The sequence below is a fragment of the Manis javanica genome, chromosome 6 (genome assembly GCF_040802235.1).
Source record: "Manis javanica isolate MJ-LG chromosome 6, MJ_LKY, whole genome shotgun sequence".
Lineage (NCBI taxonomy): Eukaryota > Metazoa > Chordata > Mammalia > Pholidota > Manidae > Manis > Manis javanica.
Genome location: NC_133161.1, coordinates 68,935,520 through 68,956,628, shown reverse-complemented (window position 1 = coordinate 68,956,628; position 21,109 = coordinate 68,935,520). Strand labels below are relative to the sequence as shown.

Here is a 21,109-nt window from a genome sequence, read left to right as displayed (position 1 = left end):
AGCCTACAGCCTTGACAGATGCTTCGCTGAAAGACAGATTCACTTATCTTTCAAAACAAAGTGTAAAAAATCTACACATTATAATTAGTCATGTAAAATATATATGCACACGGAACAAAGACTAGAACGAGGAAGGAGCATGGATGGAAATGTTTCTTCTAGTCAAACTAGTTACATTGTTTAAAAAAATTGAAGATACGGGGATTTTTGCTGACAGACTTTTGCTTGGAAAGTTGTTCACGTGCAACAGCTTTGAGGGCATTGACACTCTATCTGATCCCACCAATCTAAAAACCCAATCGGAGAAATACTCATTTGAAAAGACTTGTTGATACTTAGAAACACTAGTTTGTCTTTTTTTTTCATTTCTCATTCCTGTTTTGGCTTAAGTTTCTGGAAATCAGGTTGATAGCAGATGGGAGAATTGGATCCTGAAGTTTAGAAAAAGCCTGGATGTTCTGTGTATGTGTTTGTCCATGTCTGTCTGTCTATCAATCACATTTGTCCCTCTCTGTCTACGGAGAGGTTGGAAAGGATGGAAAGAAAAAAAATCATCATATTAATATTTCTCTGAAGCTCTGGTCTAAAATAATAATCTGGCCCAACAATCTCTAATGGACATATAAACCCACATCATGTCCTCACCTAGAGTCCTTTTTACACTAATAATAGTAAGAAATAAGATCAGTGACAGAATTTGCACTTTGGTGTTTAGAACTAAGTAAGGGTAAGTTTTAAGAACAGGGAACAGAAAAAGAAAGAGCTGGTTCTTTAGAAAATGTGATCTCCAATATCTATCATATTTTTGTTTTTATTTTTAATATTTTATTGTTTTAGAAAAATGTCTTATCAAAACTATTTATTGATGTTGGTTTTTTCCCTAGAAAATTCTATTTGTAAGCAAAATAAAAATCATTTCATATGTAGAGGAATAAAAAAAATGCAATGAAATAACCAAAATTTTTTAGATGATTGTAAAACAGTGAGATCAGAGGATATCCTCAGTTATTAGAATCCCAAACAATCTGTGTATTTGAGAATTTAACATGTCAGGGTTTCTTCACTGCTCCAGCATTTTCTTTAGAGAATGGTTTTCCTAAGTAGAAAACCACTGTTAGAAACTGGATGCACGTTATCTTTATTTCTTTGAGGTTATCTCAGCAGTTTTCTCTGGTGCTGTCCCTTGCTACTTTCAACATCTGAGAGACAAGTGAAAATTTCACTTTGCTTAGAAATACAATTCGTCCACTGTATTAGAAGTTAAGCTAAATATATGAGGCAAACCAACAGCTTTTAGATTTATGGCAAACTCTTATAATAAGTGGATAAAATGATCATATCCTAAGTTCAGTTAGTATTTGACAACTGAAAATTTCACCTTGCTTAGAAATAGATTTCCCTACCACACTATGAGTTAAGCCAATGCATGCAGTAAGTCAGCAGGTTCATTGATCCACACACAGCATACTGTCACTTAACATAGATAAAATGTCTAACTAGAAAGTCCAGTTATTATTGGACAAGTAAAAACCCCACTTTGTTCTGAAACAGTATTTTCCCTCTATACTAGAAGTTAAATACAGATGGTAAAACATCAGCTTCATAGAGCCACAGCAAATTTCTCATGAAAATGGATTTAGATGTCCAAATACACTACCCACTTATTATTTGACAATGTAAATAATGAACATTAGTACCTTAATAAATAATGTACGTTAGCACCCCTTTTTGCTCTACAAGTAATCTTGTGCATAATAAGTAATAGTCAACACTGGGAACAAATAACTGAGAAAATCCAAAATTCACTTGTAATACTAAATGTCAAAAAGTGTTTAAAATTCTTACCTATAATTTTAGATGGAGGTTTTTAATGTTGCTTTGTTGTTTGGGGTAATACAAAAATGTTATCTAAAGTATTTCTCTACTAACATTGTATTTTTGGTTTTATTTTTAATACTATTTTGTTGTCTTAGATTTAAAAAGTTTTATCAACACTACTTATCTATTGGTGTTGGTTTTTTCCCTTAGAAAATCTTATTTCTAAACCAAATAAAAACTATTTCATATGTAGAGAAATAAAAAAATGCAAGGAAATACACCAAAATTTCTTAGAATATGTTAGAATAATGAGATTAGAGGATATCCTCCTCAGTTCTCTGGTTTTAAATAATTATGTATTAATGTTGTTTCAACTTTCAATTAGAAAGGTAATTAATATTCTTTCTTTAAAAAAAAACTGCAAACTTGTTATTTGACAGTTAAGCCTCCTTGAAAAGAAATGGAGGAAAATTAATTTGATTCCACTTTTAATTTTTAGAAATTACACATATGCAACTCTATGAAATGCATATATGTATTTAGGCACATATATATGCAAAGAAAAAGTCAAAACAGTAGACTCTATAATGTTTACTAGTTAGCTCAGGATGAAGAGGTTACAGGTGCTGTTGATTTTCTTTTTGATTTTTTTCCAGTTTTCTGAAATGTTTTCCCTTGAATTTTGTACAATGAATAGAAATTACTTTAGGTATGATAAGAATAATATGAAAGTTTTTTTTTTTACCAAAAATATCCTGGTTAACATTTTGAAATAAAATATCCAATTGGTTGAATGTTGTTCAAACTTTGAAAGTCTTTGAGATAGATTTTTAAAATTGAATTTTCCCTGTATCTATACTGGTTTTTAAGTTCACTTTTTTAGAAAAAAAGGATGTGTCAATTAACAACGAGGTGAAGTAACTTTAATGGATAAAAAAGAATTATAAGAATCTGACAGTCTGGCGGTTACCAAAACAGTACTCTAGCAAACACAAGAGATCCTGAAATTGGTCTATCTGCAGAAAACGGTGAACAGCCTAAAGATTAAATGGCACTTCAAGAAAGTATAATTGTGTTCACCGTAGTTCCTATCTTTCACTGTTGGAAATCTGCACTTCATTTATCTAATGGTTAATATTTTATTTCTGATAAAAAAGCAAAAATCTCAGTAAATGTGCCACCCTTTTGTTTGTTCTTAGAAAGGTTCGCTTTAAGTATGATCCCTACTACCCTGCCATCTACAACGGGTCAAATTCTTATTTATCCTCTAAAGCATAAAATAACCTGCAGCAGTGTTACTAAGGCTCAGTTTTAGCCTTCAAATACTAATGTGTCTCATCAGTGTTTCAGGAACCTCATTCAGCTGTAGACAATTTGGTTTTCTACTTAAACTTCTTTTACTAAAACTATCAACAGATTGTTCATTTTCTCAGAGCCTAACACTCTGAGGCACTTAAAAGGAAATCTGCGTTAAGGCTTTTTTTTCCTACGGCATCCTTCCTCATCAATATTTTGGAGTCTTTAACTCATTGCAATTTTCTGTAATTTAAAATATGTATGTTTATGTGCATAAGTAAACACAAATATTTATGGCCGACTATCGGCAACAGGCTTGAAAGGCTTAAACGCGCGGTTACCGTGAATAAAATGTATTCATTCACTCTACAAGGTTTAGAAAAATGTAACGCTGCAGGGAGAGCTAGGTCTCTGCATAAACCACGTAATCACCACCGAAAGCCTAGAGCTGGAAGTCTCTGAAGCCCGCCAGGCACATTGGAGCCATCCACAGCTGCGTTTGTTTTGGCTTTCTCGAAATAGTGCACTTGGTAGGGCAAACGGTACTGTTTGCAGCGTCTCCGGCCCCAAACTGGGGTTACCGCTGACCTGAATGCTCCGTTTAGCCCTCAGCAATTCATAATCCCGCTTTCCTGCTCTGTAAAACCTAAGAAAAATGAGATTTCCGCTGCCGAGAAGTGCACTTAGAAAAAAGGGAGAATTGGGTGTTTTAAACGCGTATTTTTGTTCTCTCCCCATCGGATTCAAAAAAAAGGGAAAAACATGTTTGTGTAGAAGTGGACGCAGCTTGACATCCATTTTCTATGGCTCTCCTCTGGGCCGCAGAGCCCCATTTGCGGGCAATGCCTGCCCCACCCCCAGAAAAATGGGCAATGAACCTCAGCTCTTGCTGCGGGGATCGGGAAAGGTCCACCGCCCCAGCTGGGGAGGGTGGGTGTCAGGTGGGGGGAGGTTAGGAATGTAAATTGGAAATGGAATTTCTGCGCTCTCCATGCAGGGAGGGGCCCGCGGGGGCGCGGAGAAGAAAAGGCCAGGGGTCAAGCCTGGAATGGGACGCACAGGACCTTCGAAGTGGGATGCTGAGTATCCTGGATGGGTGGTGCAGGGGGAACGGGGGCAACAAGAGTTGATGCCCCGAAAATACACCCGGTACCCAAAACCCGGGCAGGGGGATGGGGAGGCGGCCTGTTGGCTCCAGGACTTCCAGTCGCGCGCGGGCCACTAACCTGTCAGCAAGAAGGTGCCAGTGGTCGCGGGGCTCATCCTGCGTGTCCCCCGACCCTGTCCCGTCCAAGCACAAGGGTCTCCCAGCTCCCACCACCAGGGCAATTGCATTCTTGGCCTGGCTAGGCCGTCCGTCCTCGATTCTCCCCTCCCCTCCCTTTCTTCTTTCCTTCCAGCTTGGCCAGTTCAGCATCAGCATCCTGCACCCGCTCCTTAATCCCGTACTCCCTCTAGCGGCGGGCTAGTGTAGCATGGCCATCGCCCCAGCCCCCACACCCCATCCCCCCGCCCGCCCCGCTCCCTTCCGCCCCCCTAACCCGCGGAGCACGCTGGGATTTGGCGCCCCCCTCCTCTGTTCAGCCTATATAAGGCTCCCAGTCGCCGCTCCGGGTACACGCGCTTCAACTTCGATTGGTGTGTGTCGAAGAACCCTGACTACGCCCTGGGGAGAACAGCAGAGAGGGTCCACCGAGCCTCGCGAAAGGTCCGCTGAGCGGGCTCTCGTCCGGAGCCACTCCGGGCTGCAGAGCACCCAGCGGAACCCACGCGTGGCATAGGTGTGGGATCCCGTCCGTCCTGTCTTCGCAGAGGAGTCCTCGCGTGGTGAGTATGCGGTGAGGATTTTTTTTTTAAGATCACATTTATTCCCTGTTTTTATCGGGAGCTGCGGGAGATGGAGTAGTGTCCCTGAGTGTCTCCACGCAAATCTTGTCACGCCTTCACTGGCTGTACCCCAAAACAGGGTGGAAAACCAAGCCTTCAGGGCTTTGATTTCCAAGACCCAAGTCCAGATAAGGACTGTAGACCGACCATGAGCTGCAGATGGACCTGAGCTACAGACCAATTTGCAATTTGCTCTTCAAACGCGCTACAAAGTGATACGCACTAAAAACTAATTGGCACTTCGATGCGCTACAAACTGATAACGCTTCAAATGCGCTACAGACTGATGGGTGCTTCAGTGCGCTACAAACTGATGGGAGCTTCAATGGCACTAGGAACTAATGAGCGTTTCAATGCGTTATAAACGAGTATGAACAGCGATATATGAGCTACAGACTGATGACTGATTCACGTGTTAAATGCGCTACGAAATCTGAGCTGCTGCAGATTAGCGCTATAACGGCGCTTTATTGCGCTACAAGGCACAAGAACTGCAGAGGTACATGAGCTGCAGAAAATTTACACCTTAAAAGCGCTACAAAGTAATAACAGCTGCAGAGGCACACAAGCTACACTTTTGCGCTACAAAAAAATCTAAAGGGAAACGAGCAGCAAAGATTACTCTGTCTTAGAGACCCCACCCTTTGTCTGTAGCACACCTTTTGGAATGGCTCCCACTCTGTATTTCTGCAGGACGGTTCTCTGCATTATGGTGCTGTTAAGACAAAATGGAGCCCCAGGCAAATATTAGTGTTTAACATTCTGCGCACACCATTCCTGCTATAGAGTGGAGTGGAGGGGTGCTGAGTTAAGTGTAAAAGGGGAATCCTGGTGGCGGCAGGGCGGGCTGCTTTGCCTAGTTGCATTTGATTGAAGTGGTGTAGTTGTAGTGGCGGGAAGTGGTGTCCAGCAACAGTTTGTGAAAACTGTTGGTGCTCCTTAGTGTTGGAGGGGGGATTGGATTTGGGGGTGGACTGCTCTTGTTGCATGAAATGAATCTGGCTATTGCAGGCTGGTGGGAGGGGTTTTGGGAGGAGGTGATCCTGGGAGAGGCATGCAGCCAGTCTCGGCCCGCCCCGCCCATTGTAGTGCGCCTTCTCTGCAGTATCTGCTCAAAGTGGGCTTAGCGCCTCCCAGCGCCTACTCAGAGCCGCCGCCTCTGCAGCGCGCCTTCCCAGCGCGCGCCTTCTAGACTTTGCCTCCCAGGCCCTGCCTCCCCCTGAGCCCCGCCTCCTCTGAGGCGGCTCCCCCAGCCCCCGCCTTCCCCTGAACCCGCCTCTTATGGGGGAGCTACCCCAGGCCCTGCCTCTCCCAGAGCCTACCTCCTATGGGGTGCCTTGTCTAGACCCTGCCTCTCCAAAGCTTGGCCCCTCCCTGAGCCAGCCTCCTCTGAGATGGCATGTGGCCCCCGCCTCCCCAGAGCCCGCCTGCACCTGCGCAGTGCAAGACCCCAGCCCCTCCCTTTCATCCCATCTCCTCTGCGCCTGCGTTCCTGAGCGCCTGCGCACTTGCGCACCTGCATTATCCGATCCTTGCTGTACAGCCCTGCTCTACTGTGGTTTCACTGCCGCGCGGGCTTTGCTCTTTATCCACTAGTGTCTAACAAATATAAGAATAATAAGTTAAAAGAATTAACAACAATAGTAATTATACATGGCATTTATAAGCACTTTTATAAGTGCTTTGCATATGTTAAATAACATAATACCACAATTTAAACTCCTGATAGTGGGTTATAAAGGGTGCTTCTAAACTGACACGGCTGGCACCTCTAAGGGCAGTACAGCTAAGAATTTTTACCAGAAATGAAAAATGTTTTAATTATTTACACACTTAGTTTTGTTTTTTGTTTTTGTTTTGAGACACTGTGGACCTTTTTGGTAGGAACTTCTTGGAGTCAGATTCGTTGACGGGCAAAATGAGCAACTTGGAACTGTGTATCACAGGAGTTCTAAGTGGTGCTGCTGGCTTGGCCTCTGAGAGAGGATAAGGTGTTTATCTGCATGCCTATGAAACTGGAGTTTTCTTCTTGGAACTCTAGGGGGTTAGCCCAGCCTACATATTTAGTAATTGTGCCTGGCCCATGGTAGACATTAGTTAAATGTGTTAAATGACCAGAGTAAGTTGGTTTATTCAGTGTCTTCCTTAGTGTTTTCTGGCTTCTTGTTCCTGGCTTTTTCCTATGGCGCTTTGCTCTCCTGGGTTGTCCAAAGTATTGCTTAACCTTAAATCACATTTAACAGGATCTGTTTTAAAAATGTATTTTAAACTCCAATAATGTAAGCTGTAATTATAATACATAACAACTAATTTAATTTAAAATATTCAAAATAATTAGCTTTTTTTAAAACTAAAAAGCAAAAACTATTTAAGTTGAAGCAAGTAGATGATTTAATGGTGTGGAATTTTCATATTTAAAATTTGTGTAAAGCAACAAACTGGTCACATTACAAAATACAGATTGAGGACCTTAGCTGGCAATATTAAACAGCAATATGAAACATTTATACCTTACTGCCAGTTAGGTATACCATATTTATGTTTCTATCTAAATGGAATTTTTAAACCTTGTTCCATATATTATAAGCCAGGATTTTGTTGCAGGGGACTGTGGGAGCTTTGGCTTCCCAAAATCTCAACACATCACCTCCCCACACCCCAACAAGTATATAATTTCCAGATGACATATGCTTATAATAATTACAGCTTTCATTAAGTTCTCACTCCCTTTTTACCCATCTTGACACCCTGACCCTCCTTGTCATTGGAAATTCTGTTTCTACATTTTAAAGAAGTTCAAAACGATGGCAAAAATGTGCACATTAATATAATTTGCAATTCACGTATAGTGCATTGTAAGAAAATAGGACATTTGGAAATGTAAACAGGAGTTGCTTAATGAAGTATCATTTTCTAATGGGATATTTAATGCGTGTCAGTTTTTGGCTACTATTGCTCTTTGGTGTGTTTGAGGGATAGAAATTTTAAGTCATTATGAAGAGTCAAAGATTAATCAAATGTATTTAATTCCAAATGACTAACACTGAACTCTCTTTACACTCTCATGTGTAAAGATGGCATCTGTCCTAAGTTAAGTGGCATAGCTTTATGCTATGGGTCCTTCCTGGTTTTAGGAATGGGGCCTCTTGACCCTGCCTTCCCAATCCAGTCCCTACTAAGGGAGGTGTCTAAGGAGCCAGAATTCTGTAATTCAAATCACAATGCTCCTATTCCTGTGTTAACTGATACTCCAGTTGGGGTTAGAACATTTTTAAACTTTACACAACACTGACTGTTAACCTGCCTGCCCACTACCATATCTCTTTTAATGGTTAAACTACTCTGCTCTGAGCAGTTGTCTCTTTTAGGATCAAGAATCCCACCCCCAAATGAAAAATCCTGGGGATGGGGGCTGGAGGACTGACACTGGTAAAGGTCAGGGGGTCTCAAACTGGTGACCTTGCAGGCCAAGTAAGGCCCTGAATTTGTTTGAAGGGGTGAGGTGGGGGATGCATCCTAAATTACAGTTGCAGCTCCTTCTTATTGTCTTGACTCCAGTCTCTTCTCACTTTTATATTCCTTTCTGTCCACCAAAAACATTTGAATTTTAAAAACCTATTGATCTTGTTTCCCCAAACAACAGAGTGATTACTTGCTGATTTCCTAACATACTATTATTTCTGTCCTATCATTATGTTTTTCAGATGTTAAAACCATCAGACTGCGGCCTCAGTAAAAGCTCATCCCAGTGACTGTGTAGTGACAACATGTAGGTTGTTAACCTTCCTGACCTGGATCAGGCTGTGCCAAGCCATGCTGTGAAGGCCTTTTTAGAAGTCTTGTCTCTAGGTTTTCAAATTATTAATGTTTAAATGACAGAACTGGCACCTGAGTCACCTGACCTGTGCTTATTAGTGTTTTTTTGGTGGGACATTAAAACTTTTAATAAATAAAAATTGCATTATTTTGTGACCTTATATTCTGAATGTCACAAATACAATTGTCTTTAAGGCATTGGGAAAGAAAATAACATAGTCTGTGATGTGTTAATTGTATCTTCTCATTTTTCCTAAACTTTCAGAATATTTTAGAATATATAATCTGAATGTCAGTTATGTTTTGTAGCCTAAGTTATTAAAGTAGTAACTCTTAAAATGGCACAGTAGTTCTGTCCCTTAAGGACTCTGCTTGCTGTATAGCCACTCTTTTAGAGAGGCCATACCAATAGCACAGGGCATAGTGAAAATGACTGTGGGTGGCAGGGGTGGGGCAGGGAAAGGGCCTACAGAAGTAAGAGGAGTCTTAAAATTGAGTGAATAGGCATTTTGCCTTCTTTATGTAGAGTTTTTAAACTTGAACACTTCCCTAAAGTTTTCCAAATTTGAGAATTTGATTCTCATTTAAAAATCAATGAAAAGTTAAAATAATTAAATAACTCTAAATGCATTCAGGTATTACATAGGCACTGTGAAATGATTTATTGTATGTGTGAGTTATTATCACCATACCCATCATGAGAATATTTAATCTTCCTCCTCCCCCAAACACATGTCTACTCACCCCTTAGAGCACAGCCCAGTCATGCTCTAAATTATGAACTTTTGGGTGGAGCTGTGCTGACAAATCTTATTTAAAAACTAGGAATTGAAAACTGATAACTGATAACAGTATTAAAATAAAAAAAAAAGATGCTCTGTATTTGAGCAACACAGTATTTAAAAAAAAAAAATCTGAGGGTGGGAAATGTATGCTGGGGTTGCCACAGTTACAGTCCCTTCCTCTTCTTAATCCCAGTCTTTTTACAGAGAAAGTTATTAAATATGCATTATGTGCTTTACCTGCATTATTTAATTACATACTTATTATAAATTTGAGGTGTTTCTATTATTGGGCTTCTTTGAATGTCCCACTTCAATAGTCCAGCTCCTCTTAGAAGGCATCAATTGTTGATTGACTGCGTAAGGAAGGAAACTAGACACATGTTGCTGTTCGGTTGCATTTCTGTCCCATAGGGAATTCTCTTTGAGAAGCACATTAGGTCAGACAAGTAATTTAGAAAATCCTGTGGTTTTTGTGGCTTATAGTGGTTGTCTTGATAACCAGTCATTCTCTGCAGAGGTGAACCAGAGTCTTGACATTGGCCAGAGGGCCTCCTGCCCCCAGGGTTGATGAATAAGGCATTGCAATTTTAATTCCTTCCTTCTTTTGTATGGTTCACTATTGGCTAGAATATTTGCTGTTTTCAGATAACTTCTCATTTTGGCTTCCTTTATCCTGTGTAATTTATTAGGTGTCTATCTTTGCCTTGTAAGTTTCTTGCTGTATTCTCTCCATACAAAAGTACTTGTTGGGGAGTGTCTCAGCATTCTTTTATAGTCAGTAAAGGTAGGCATGCTGTTAGTTATGTGTTGTTGAATTGTAAGGAGCTGGTGATTTTTGAGGTGGAAAGGTCATTTGACATCAAAAAGTGGAGTATTTTTTGTTACCTATTCTAATTTACTTCTTTGTCTCTTTGCAAGGTTTTTATTTATTAACTCTTAAGCAAGTAGAACAAAGAGGTAGATACCTTAAATGTGAAAAATCTTTGTGTTGTGCTGTTTTGAATGCCTATGTTGAATGTATGCTTTTATCCTCATTTACAGAAACAAAAAGCTTTTGAAAACAAAAAGAAGGAAGGGTGGAAGAGGAGGTCAGGATCCAGGCCTCCTTCCCCACAGGAGTGAAGCTACCCCTGGGAGGTCTCCTCCCGGCCCAACTCTCACCCTGGGGCCCGACTGCCCACCTCCTCCTCCTCCTCCTCCCCCCAACGGCCCCTCCTCTGCTTCGTCATCCTCCTCCTCTGCTTCATCCTCCTCCTCCTCCTCTTCCTCCTCCTTACGCCCAGGCCAAAGGGGCCAGTACATCCCCAACCTGGCAGAACGCAGGCGGGACGATCTCTCTGAAGAGATCAACAACCTCAGAGAGAAGGTCATGAAGCAGTCGGAGGAGAACAACAACCTGCAGAACCAGGTGCAGAAGCTCACAGAGGAGAACACCACCCTGCGTGAGCAAGTGGAGCCTGCCACTCAAGATGAGGAGGATGACATCGAGCTCCGAGGTGCTGCAGCAGCGGCTGCCCCACCTACTCCCTTAGAGGAAGAGTGCCCAGATGACCTTCCTGAGAAGTTTGACGGCAACCCAGACATGCTGGTTCCTTTCATGGCTCAGTGCCAGCTCTTCATGGAAAAGAGCACCAGAGATTTCTCAGTTGATCGCGTCCGTGTCTGCTTCGTGACAAGCATGATGACCGGCCGTGCTGCCCGCTGGGCCTCTGCAAAGCTGGAGCGATCCCACTACCTGATGCACAACTACCCAGCCTTCATGACCGAAATGAAGCACGTCTTTGAAGACCCCCAGAGGCGGGAGGCTGCCAAACGCAAGATCAGACGTCTGCGCCAAGGCATGGGGTCAGTCATCGACTATTCCAGCGCTTTCCAGATGATTGCCCAAGACCTGGATTGGAATGAACCTGCACTGATTGACCAGTACCACGAGGGCCTCAGTGACCACATTCAGGTGGAGCTGTCACGCCTTGAAGTTGCCAAGTCGCTGTCTGCACTGATCGGCCAGTGCATCCACATCGAGAGAAGGCTGGCCAGGGCCGCTGCAGCTCGCAAGCCACGCTCCCCACCACGTGCTCTTGTGTTGCCTCATATCACAAGCCACCACCAGGTGGATCCAACAGAGCCTGTGGGAGGTGCCCGCATGCGTCTGACCCAGGAAGAAAAAGAAAGACGCAGAAAGCTGAACCTCTGCCTCTACTGTGGAAATGGAGGTCACTATGCTGACAACTGTCCTGCCAAGGCCTCAAAGGCTTCACCGGCGGGAAACTCCCCGGCCCCGCTGTAGAGGGACCTTCAGCGACCGGGCCAGAAATAATAAGGTCCCCACAAGATGATGCTTCATCTCCACACCTGCAGGTGATGCTTCAGATTCATCTTCCGGGCAGACACACCCTGTTTGTCCGAGCCATGATTGATTCTGGTGCTTCTGGCAACTTTATTGATCATGAATACGTTGCTCAAAATGGCATTCCTCTGAGAGTCAAGGACTGGCCAATACTTGTCGAAGCAATTGATGGACGTCCCATAGCATCGGGCCCAGTTGTCCATGAAACCCATGACCTGATAGTCGACCTGGGAGATCACCGTGAGGTGCTGTCATTTGATGTGACTCAGTCTCCATTCTTCCCCGTTGTCCTAGGGGTGCGCTGGCTGAGTACACATGATCCCAACATCACATGGAGCACCCGGTCTATTGTCTTTGATTCTGAATATTGTCGATACCACTGCCGGATGTATTCGCCAATTCCACCGTCGCTCCCACCACCAGCACAGCCATCATTTTACTACCCAGCAGACGGGTACAGAGTTTACCAACCAGTGAGGTATTACTATGTCCAGAATGTGTACACTCCAGTAGATGAAAATGTCTACCCAGACCACCGCCTGGTTGACCCTGCCATAGAAATGATACCTGGAGCACACAGCATTCCCAGTGGACACGTGTACTCACTGTCTGAACCTGAAATGGCGGCTCTGCGAGATTTTGTGGCCAGAAATGTGAAAGATGGGCTGATTACTCCAACAGTCGCACCTAATGGAGCCCAAGTTCTCCAAGTGAAAAGGGGGTGGAAACTACAAGTTTCTTACGATTGCCGAGCTCCCAACAATTTCACCATCCAGAATCAGTATCCTCGACTCTCTATTCCAAATTTAGAAGACCAAGCTCACCTGGCTACGTATACCGAATACGTGCCTCAAGTACCTGGATATCCAACATACCCCACCTATGCCACCTACCCTACCTACCCAGTAGGGTTTGCCTGGTACCCAGTGGGACGAGATGGACATGGGCGCTCGCTCTATGTCCCTGTGATGATCACCTGGAATCCGCATTGGTACCGCCAGCCGCCAGTACCCCAGTATCCACCGCCGCAGCCGCCACCGCCGCCGCCGCCGCCGCCACCACCGCCGTCCTACAGCACCATGTAAATACCTGTTATGCCCTTCAGGATCTGTACCCTCAAAATGTGTCCCTGTCCAGTTTCTCAATCAGTGATTGTGTGCTAATTTGGGCTACTGCATCTTCAGGCCAACTGAGGCACAGTCCTCTCTGAAACAGCTGGGGAAGATCAGGACCACACTGGACCAGCACACATCCTAAAGCACCTGAAGAAGACTTCCACCATTTTTGGGGGGGACGACAGAATAAATACCAACAAATTATCTCTCTACTGCCAATATAACTAAAATTTGTAGTAAGTTTACTTGCCAGTATATCCTGGAAGCCTGGGTTTTACCTGCTGAAAGCTCTGTCACCATCTAAAGTATAGGCTGCCAGATTCTTCATTTATCATTTACAGAGAAGCTGCTGATGCAAACACAGGAAATGTGTTTTCTTTATGGAGGGGGAGACAAGGAGGAGGAGGGTATGACTTTTCTCGCAGTTTCAGTACTCTATGTCATTGGAAGACCGACGCCTCATTAAGGAAGCGAAATTGTTGGTGCAGTGAAGAACGGCTTCTGTGATCTTTTGCTGCACCCTTACAAACTTCACCATCTTCAAATTCCGCCTTCATGGTTCTGTTAATTCTCAAGGAGCAGCAACTCGATAGTTTCCCCCAGGAGTAGGCAAAACCCCTGCAACAGAAACACCTCCGGCCTGAGACGGAAGCGCCCTCTCAGATGGACTTCTGCGTGTGCCTTTACATCCTGGTGCACATCACATGTACCCAAGGACTCTGGCTTTCTCTCAATACCTTACCATCATCATGCCAGCACTGGCTTCTACATGTTAAACCTGGTAACCAGAGACTATTGGTAACTCCAGGTGTGTTAGGTATTTGTGAATTGTGACCACCTCTCAATCATGTATGAAGGTTAATGAGTGCAAATCAAAAGGACTCTTAATCTGTACCCACCTCTTGAGAGACCCTGAACTAATGTTACCAACTTGTACTCGTACTTCAGAAAGAATTTTCAGAAACGTTGTTAATTATCTGGAAGAGCACCAGCTGAAGTTTGGGAAGCATCTATCCATATCTGTCTCCATATGCATTTGGACATTTCATCTTCAACCTCCTCATTAGACTGTAGCATTAGCATGATGCTTAGAGAGGGGAAGTGATTTTAGCACCCAAACCCACACACTTATGCCTAGGAGGGATGTCTTTGAAGAGAGGAATTAGGGCATTTGTCTTGAAGATAGATATGGACTTCAAATCCTGCTGGGTGACCTTGATGGATCAGAGATCACAGAATGAAAAGGGATCCCCTCCAGGGGATGAAGCCGCCTCAGAAAGCAATTCAGAGGACTCAAAGCAACAGACAACAAGCGTTGTCAATCCAGTGACATCATCTGGTGTCTCCTGGACACTTTGGGCTGACCTGGGACAGCCTAACTTCCTTTAGCCTAGTCCCTTGTTACTACCTTGAACTGTTTGTCTAACCTCTCTTTCTGTTTGATTCTTCACTACTGCCATTAACCCTGCAGGATTTGTGTCATCCTTCCTGCCTGATGGCTGAGACTCCATTTTGCTGCCATGCATGGAGAAAGAGAGGCAGGCTTCAAGGAGTATGTGTTTCAACACACTCTAGTTGCCAAATCACAGTTTGAGCAGTAGAAAATAACATGGTATATATTTCAAATTGCCTGTCATGGAGAGGAGTCTGACAGTGAAGTTCCATTTTTCATCAACATCATCTTTCACATGTTCATTGCATCCACCCCTGTTCTTGCATGTTTAAATCCCTAACAGTTTTAGCTGTAGGTTACTAGTGTCCTTTAACAGTGTTTTAGAGTGGTGACTGCTTTCAAAAATTACTTCCATTGAACTACAAAGTACTATCCAATTCTTATTGTTAGAGTTAAACTAATTAAAATTGATAAGTAATGTAGTGTAAAAAATGTCTTTACTGTGAATTTCTGTTACAACACTGTGAATGAGAGGCTCCTTAGAACTGGAGTATTTGTATAATAGTTCATACTGTTCATCTTCAATCTTCTTTTTTAACATAATACAAAACTTCAATTTTATCAATTGCAACTTTAAAAATCACACAAATTCAAAGAAGAAACCCCATTGGCTACTTAATCCAAAACAGTACGTCCTTTTTTTTTTCCAATGGAACAGAAAGCTTGTCAGTCACTCGTGTGTTTTAATTAGAGTATTTACTTTTGAAACGGTGCATTTGTGCTTCTGGACTATTTTGAAGCATCACTTCAGTTTACCTCAGATATCAATCCATCTCCATACCTTTGAATTCAAGTTGTTGTGTGTCAAATTTACAGTTGTTAATTGATCTTCATGCTGCAGAGGGCCTAGAAATGGGCCAGCATCTGCAGCCCTGGCATGTGCACACGGACATTGGCCATCACTGCAAGCAAAAGTCTGGAGATGTTGGTGAACAACAATAGTCAGGGAGAGCGTGGTGGTGGTGTGGATTGACCGCTCATTGATGAAGTCCCTGGCACACGTTTAGCTGTTTAGTAAAGCTTATGAAAAGCTTTTGGCAGTGTGTACTATGCTCTATTGCTCAATATACTATCTATAGATATAGGTGTTAAGGATAAGTAATCTCAAATTCTGTAGGATTAGAATTTATTAAGTTTCCTTTCACTCAATTGCTTTATCTTTTTGCTGTTGATCAAGTTTATGTTAATTGGAGGCTTTAATTTTGGGGAGGCAGTTTCAAACAAAAATGACTTTATTCATAAAAGGAAAGAGCAAAGGAATTAAGTACCTAAAGAAGTTAGTAGACAAGGGAGCAAAGTGAAGAAGATAAATCAAAACATCAGAATCAGTGAGCAGAGCCAATAGGTGACCTGTGGAAACAAATTGGCAAAATTGACTTTTGGCCCAAATTTACAGTGCTAATTTAAAAATCAAGAAGCTCCCATTTGTCAGGCAAACCTGGAGAGAACTAGCGAAGATATCATCCTAAGATACTGAAATGGGATAAGTTTACATACATTTCTGCAAGATCGATTTAGTTTGAACAATGAGGTATTTGTATTAGATGCTGGAAAATGGAGGGTTAGTTTGATTACATCATGTAAGATAGCACAGTGAACTTGGCAGGTACACACAATAAGAAGGGCATATCTACAAAGTGCAGTCTGGATTTCTGTTTAAGTTTGCAGGTACCTCTTGGACTCCTGAATTGATCCAGTTGTCATCTACCACAGACAGCTAACATCAGATATGATTCCAAGATTGGCAACAGAGAACACTGTTGGAAAGACCTGGGCAGAAATGAAGGACCACCTGCAGAGATGAAGAGCCCCTTGGGAATTACTGTACATTTTCATCTAAAGAATGCACATCTGATGGGACTGAAAGTTCTTTGTTGTTTCAGACTGTAGAATGATATCGAATTGGTCTGTGGGAAATTGCATTGTTTTTCTTACATTGTGTAGTCAGTTTAAGTAATAGGAGCTAAATGTAATCATAAGTATTTTAGGGTGGGAGGGACTGTTAAGTAATCTTAAGTGGGTGGGATTAGTTTAAAAGCATGATATTATGTTTTAGATTTCTCTATAAGTGGACATGTGTACTTACTTGTGATCCTTTACCCTGTGATTGCTACCTGTGAAGATTTCAAGTAAATTCGGAGGGAACTGCAGGGAGATCAACCTATTTAGGGTGAATTGGACATGGATAAAACCCTAGTGGAAGAAGTTATAAAGTTGATTGGATAAATAATTTAATAAAGGCTCTGCCCTGGGTGTTAACTCCAGGGATTGCGATTGTGATCAAAGCCTTTAGAGAGTTACAGGATGGATGGATAAAATTGTTGCTGGAAAGAAGTTCATAGTGATGGATGGTAAATATTGATGGTAGTTACAAGAAAGTGGTAAGAAAAAAAAACCCTTGCTTATGCCCCTGTCAGTTTCCCCTTGCCTCTTCTCCCCTATGCCTACACACCCCTGGCCTACCTCCTTCCCCTTCCCCATCTTATTGCTGTATTCTCTTTACTCTGTATTTCTATTTACTAATACTGTATTGATGTTATAATAATTCAGTTAATAAAGATTTAGTGGTTAAGTGTAAACTGTCTTGATCATTTCAGCGTCAACTGGGATCAAGGGGTTGGGTGGAGTATGACAGGATGGTGGGCTAAGGAAGAGTGGTCAAAGGTGGACGAGTGGGGAGGGGGATCTAGAAGATAGGGGAAGGGAGGGTGGGAGTAAGTGGAAGTGGGCAGGTGGTATAAAGAACACATCAATCAAGCAACCCTATATCAACTAGATTATTCCACCTTCAAAACTTAACATAAAGCCACCCAATTAATACTCTTATTGACATAAAAACTTTTTAAAGATGCAAAACTTTAACATAAAAAAGCCACACAGTAGCGAATCTATTGACATAAACCTTTATTTTTAATATACATTTTACTTGGAATTCTTGAGATTTATTAATAGGAAATTATAAAGACAATGAAGACCTAAGGGAAGACATACCAAATAAAATTAGGAAGTGATGTGTGGGCCATCAACATGCAGGTTTTTAAAATACCAACTAACACTAAAAATCATCACAGTGATTATGAAAGACATCTAAAGAAAAGTGACAAATGAGTTTCATAAGGCATTCAGATTTCAAAACACGATGGCATTAGAGTAGTAGAATAATAGGCTGCATGTAGAAAACCTGGAAAGGGGACTCAATGTGCCAAGAGTTGCTGGGTTCATATGATATGGTGGTCACATAAATACATGGTTTATTGGGAAGGATACATGGAAGATGGCGATTAAATGGAAAGATCTGTGACTAATGATGAAAACACAAAAATTGTCTCTTGTAAGTAGCAGGATGCCCTAAGTAGTTGTCCATTCAGCCCAGAATTCATAGACTTCCATAGTGTGCAGGGTGGTGGGTGGAACTGGGGAAATTGGGAGTGGGGGCACCATCAGATGCCTGCTTGGAGTGTTACTCCAAATATGATATAAAAAGCTATCAACCAAAGCACTTTGAAAAGAAATTGAAATAGGCCATTCATTCTGTTTTGTTATACCTAGACTCTTCCCGATCCTGAGCCCCACCCCTCTCCACAGACGATATGATTAAACAAACCCTAAGGGAAACAGAAGTGCTGAGCCTCAAGATTGTATTAAATTATACAGCTGGTTCACAATGATAGTCCAGAACATTAAACTTAAGCAATAATGGCAGTATTTGTTGAAACCCATAGCAGTTTTGTGAAAGAAGTGGCTTCCCAGAGAGATACTGAGGTCTATTTTGTAGCTGTAGAAATTATGTAAGGAATCCCCTTTATCTAGTGTAATTGAGGCCAGTAATTAATCAAAACAATTATTTAAAATGAGAACCACACTATTTTAATTTAAACACATAAATGTACTTTCACTGGTCAATCTTAATAGAGGCCTATGTTTCACTGAGTGAAACTCTGAGTTAACTTTCTTGCATAAATTATGTAAGTAACAAAAAGTAAGTGACACAACAGTGATAAAACACAACTTTTTAAAAGCATATACAAGTAATTAAATGTGAGTGTGGAGAAGAATCCCTTTAGATCCATACCTTAAAAAATACAGTAATGAATTCTAGATAAATCATTAAGAAACAAGAAGGGCTTAATCATGGGGGAGAGTAAATTAAATTATTCACGGAAGAAGAATTAAAAGTAAGATGAATGGTTTTTTGTTCATAAATAATATGCACAACAAAATGAAAAAATAGTTGGTACACACCTATATAATATGTGATAACTAAGTTATTTACCAAGAACTTAATATTCTCCTGGAGAAATTAAGTAAATACCTCCTCTACCCCTTGCCCTTAACTCCTTTTCTGGCTGCTTTGAATGTAGGTAGAAAGGAATCTGAATGGATATTAACTAACTAAAAACTTGAATATGTGTGTGTGTGTGTGTGTGTGTGTGTGTGTGTGTGTGTGTGTGTGTGTGTGTGTGTGTGCGCGCGCGCACGTGTGTATTTGCTGATTTCTTTCAACATGCTGAACGTAAGGCTGACGTTTTGGGAACAAAATGCTGGATACAGACTTTGGACTAATATAATGAAAGTACTCTCCAGCCCAGGTACCCCAAATGCTCTTAGGCACCATAATTGCCCAAGTCATTTGTGAGCAGGCACTATTTAACCACCGTTTCGTGCAGACAATGGGTCTTTCTTAATTTTTGGCACTTTGAGTTTTTTCTAGAACACACTTTTAAAATTTTATTTTATTAGTGTTTCACTGATAATTAGAAAGGATCAAGAAGAAAAAGGGAGGCTAGATGGCACTTTTCTCAAGCAATCAAACTCCCTAATTCTATGCCTAGATAATCCTTAGAGTTGACACATGCACATCTAGAATAGCGCTTCCTGGTAACCCAGGATAACTTACAGAAAAACATTTTGACCCAAGACAAGCTTAAAGGGAGAGCAAGTGAACCTCTGGAAAATAGCTGATTACTGTTTTATATCTGGCTTTTTACATAAGAAAATACTGAACTAAAATTATCACTTTATATTATTGGCTAGTGCTTCCCAAACAGTACACATCATAAAGCAAGAAAAAAAGTTGGTGGACATTATACCCAGAGCCCCTCATGAAAATTCATTATAGATGAAATTCTTTTAAAAAATTAAAACACATAAAATAAATAAAAATATCTCAAAACACCTTTTTTCTATTCTATTTCTAAGAAGTTTCAACATTATTTGAATCTCATTTACATCAACCTGATGTTAGGATAAGTCTAGTAAAATTTAGCACAACATCCTACTTTCTAGGCCTAAATTGACTTCATGACTATGTATCACTCATTTTTATAACTTTGAATCATCTCAGTATCACCCCAAGTTTCATCACTGCCTATAGTTCTTAAGATTAATCATAGCAGATGATAGCATTTTACTAGCATTAGGACCACAAAATTGTCATATCAATTTACCCTGTTAGTCCAACACTGAAATAATGCCCAATTCTGAGGACTAGGGTTAAACCTTGTTACCAGGTGTTAACTCTCACTGGAATCTATTGTTGGGACTGGGAGAATGTGCACTAATCACTTCTCTTCTCTTTTGAAACTCCTTCAGAATGAACACAGAAGTTAGATGTGGATTAAAATGTATTTTTTCCTTTTTCAATATTTTTTATTAAGATAAAATTGGCATATGACCTTGGTTTCAGGTGTACAAGATAATGATATGTATATATATTGTGAAATAATCACCACAATAAGTCTAGTTAACACTCATCCCATATACAGCTACACATTTTTTTCTTGTGATGAGACCTTTTGAGATTGACTATCTTACTTTCAAATATTCAATGCAGTATAAATAACTATGGACACCATGCTATATATTATATCCTCAGGATTTATTTATTTTATACCTGAAAGTTTGTATCCTTTGGCTATTTTCACCCATTTTTCCCACCCTCTCATCCCCTACCTCTAGTAACTACCAATCTCTCTTTCATTTCTATGAGCTTTATTTTGTTACAGATTTCACATGTCACTGAGGTCATAAAGTATTTATCTTTTTTTGTCTAGTTTATTTCACTTAACATAATGCCCTTAAGGTCCATCCATATTATGACAAATGGCAGGATTTCCCTTTTTTCGTGGCTGAGTAATATTCCATTGTATATATGTACCACCATTTCTCTATCTGTTTATTCATTGATGGACACTTAGGTTGTTTCTGTGTCTTGGCTATTCCAAATAATGCTCCAGTGAATGTACAGGTGCAAATACATTGTTCTGAGTTAATGTCTTTATTTTCTTTGGATAAATACCCTGAAATGGAATTGCTGAATCATATGGTAATTTTATTTTTAACTTTTTGAGGAAACTCCGTACTGTTTTCCATAGTGGCCACACCAATTTATATTCCCACCAGCAGTGCACAAGGGTCCCTTTTCTCTACAACCTCACCAACATTTGTTATTTTTTTGTCTTTTTCATGATAGCCATTCAAATAGGTGAAGTGATACCTCATTGTCATTTTGATTTGCATTTCCATGATGATTACTGACATTGAGCATCTTTTCACATACGTGTTGGCCATCTGTATGTCTTCTTCAGAAAAA

The 21,109-nt window shown here is 41.0% G+C and overlaps 2 protein-coding genes across 15 annotated transcripts in view; one reads left to right on the top strand and one right to left on the bottom strand.

Moving 5' to 3' along the window:
* Window positions 1-4,545, bottom strand: part of SGCE (sarcoglycan epsilon) — a 64,005-nt gene extending 59,460 nt beyond the window's left edge. For 3 of the 14 annotated variants that reach the window (XM_037019867.2, XM_037019870.2, XM_037019873.2), the window contains exon 1: window positions 4,341-4,545. In XM_037019867.2, coding sequence (XP_036875762.1) covers window positions 4,341-4,449 — 109 coding nt within the window. In that variant the 5' untranslated portion in view covers window positions 4,450-4,545. The remainder of the gene's footprint in view (window positions 1-4,340) is intronic. The other 11 variants (XM_037019868.2, XM_017662381.3, XM_037019872.2 and 8 more) reach the window with 6 other exon arrangements.
* A 152-nt stretch (window positions 4,546-4,697) lies between these two features.
* PEG10 (paternally expressed 10) lies at window positions 4,698-17,096 on the top strand. Its single transcript, XM_017662391.3, is given in 3 exon segments — window positions 4,698-4,952; window positions 10,644-11,860; window positions 11,863-17,096. Coding segments are annotated over 3 exon segments (2,394 nt in total). The 5' UTR covers window positions 4,698-4,947; the 3' UTR covers window positions 13,035-17,096.
* The last annotated feature ends 4,013 nt before the right edge of the window (window positions 17,097-21,109 follow it).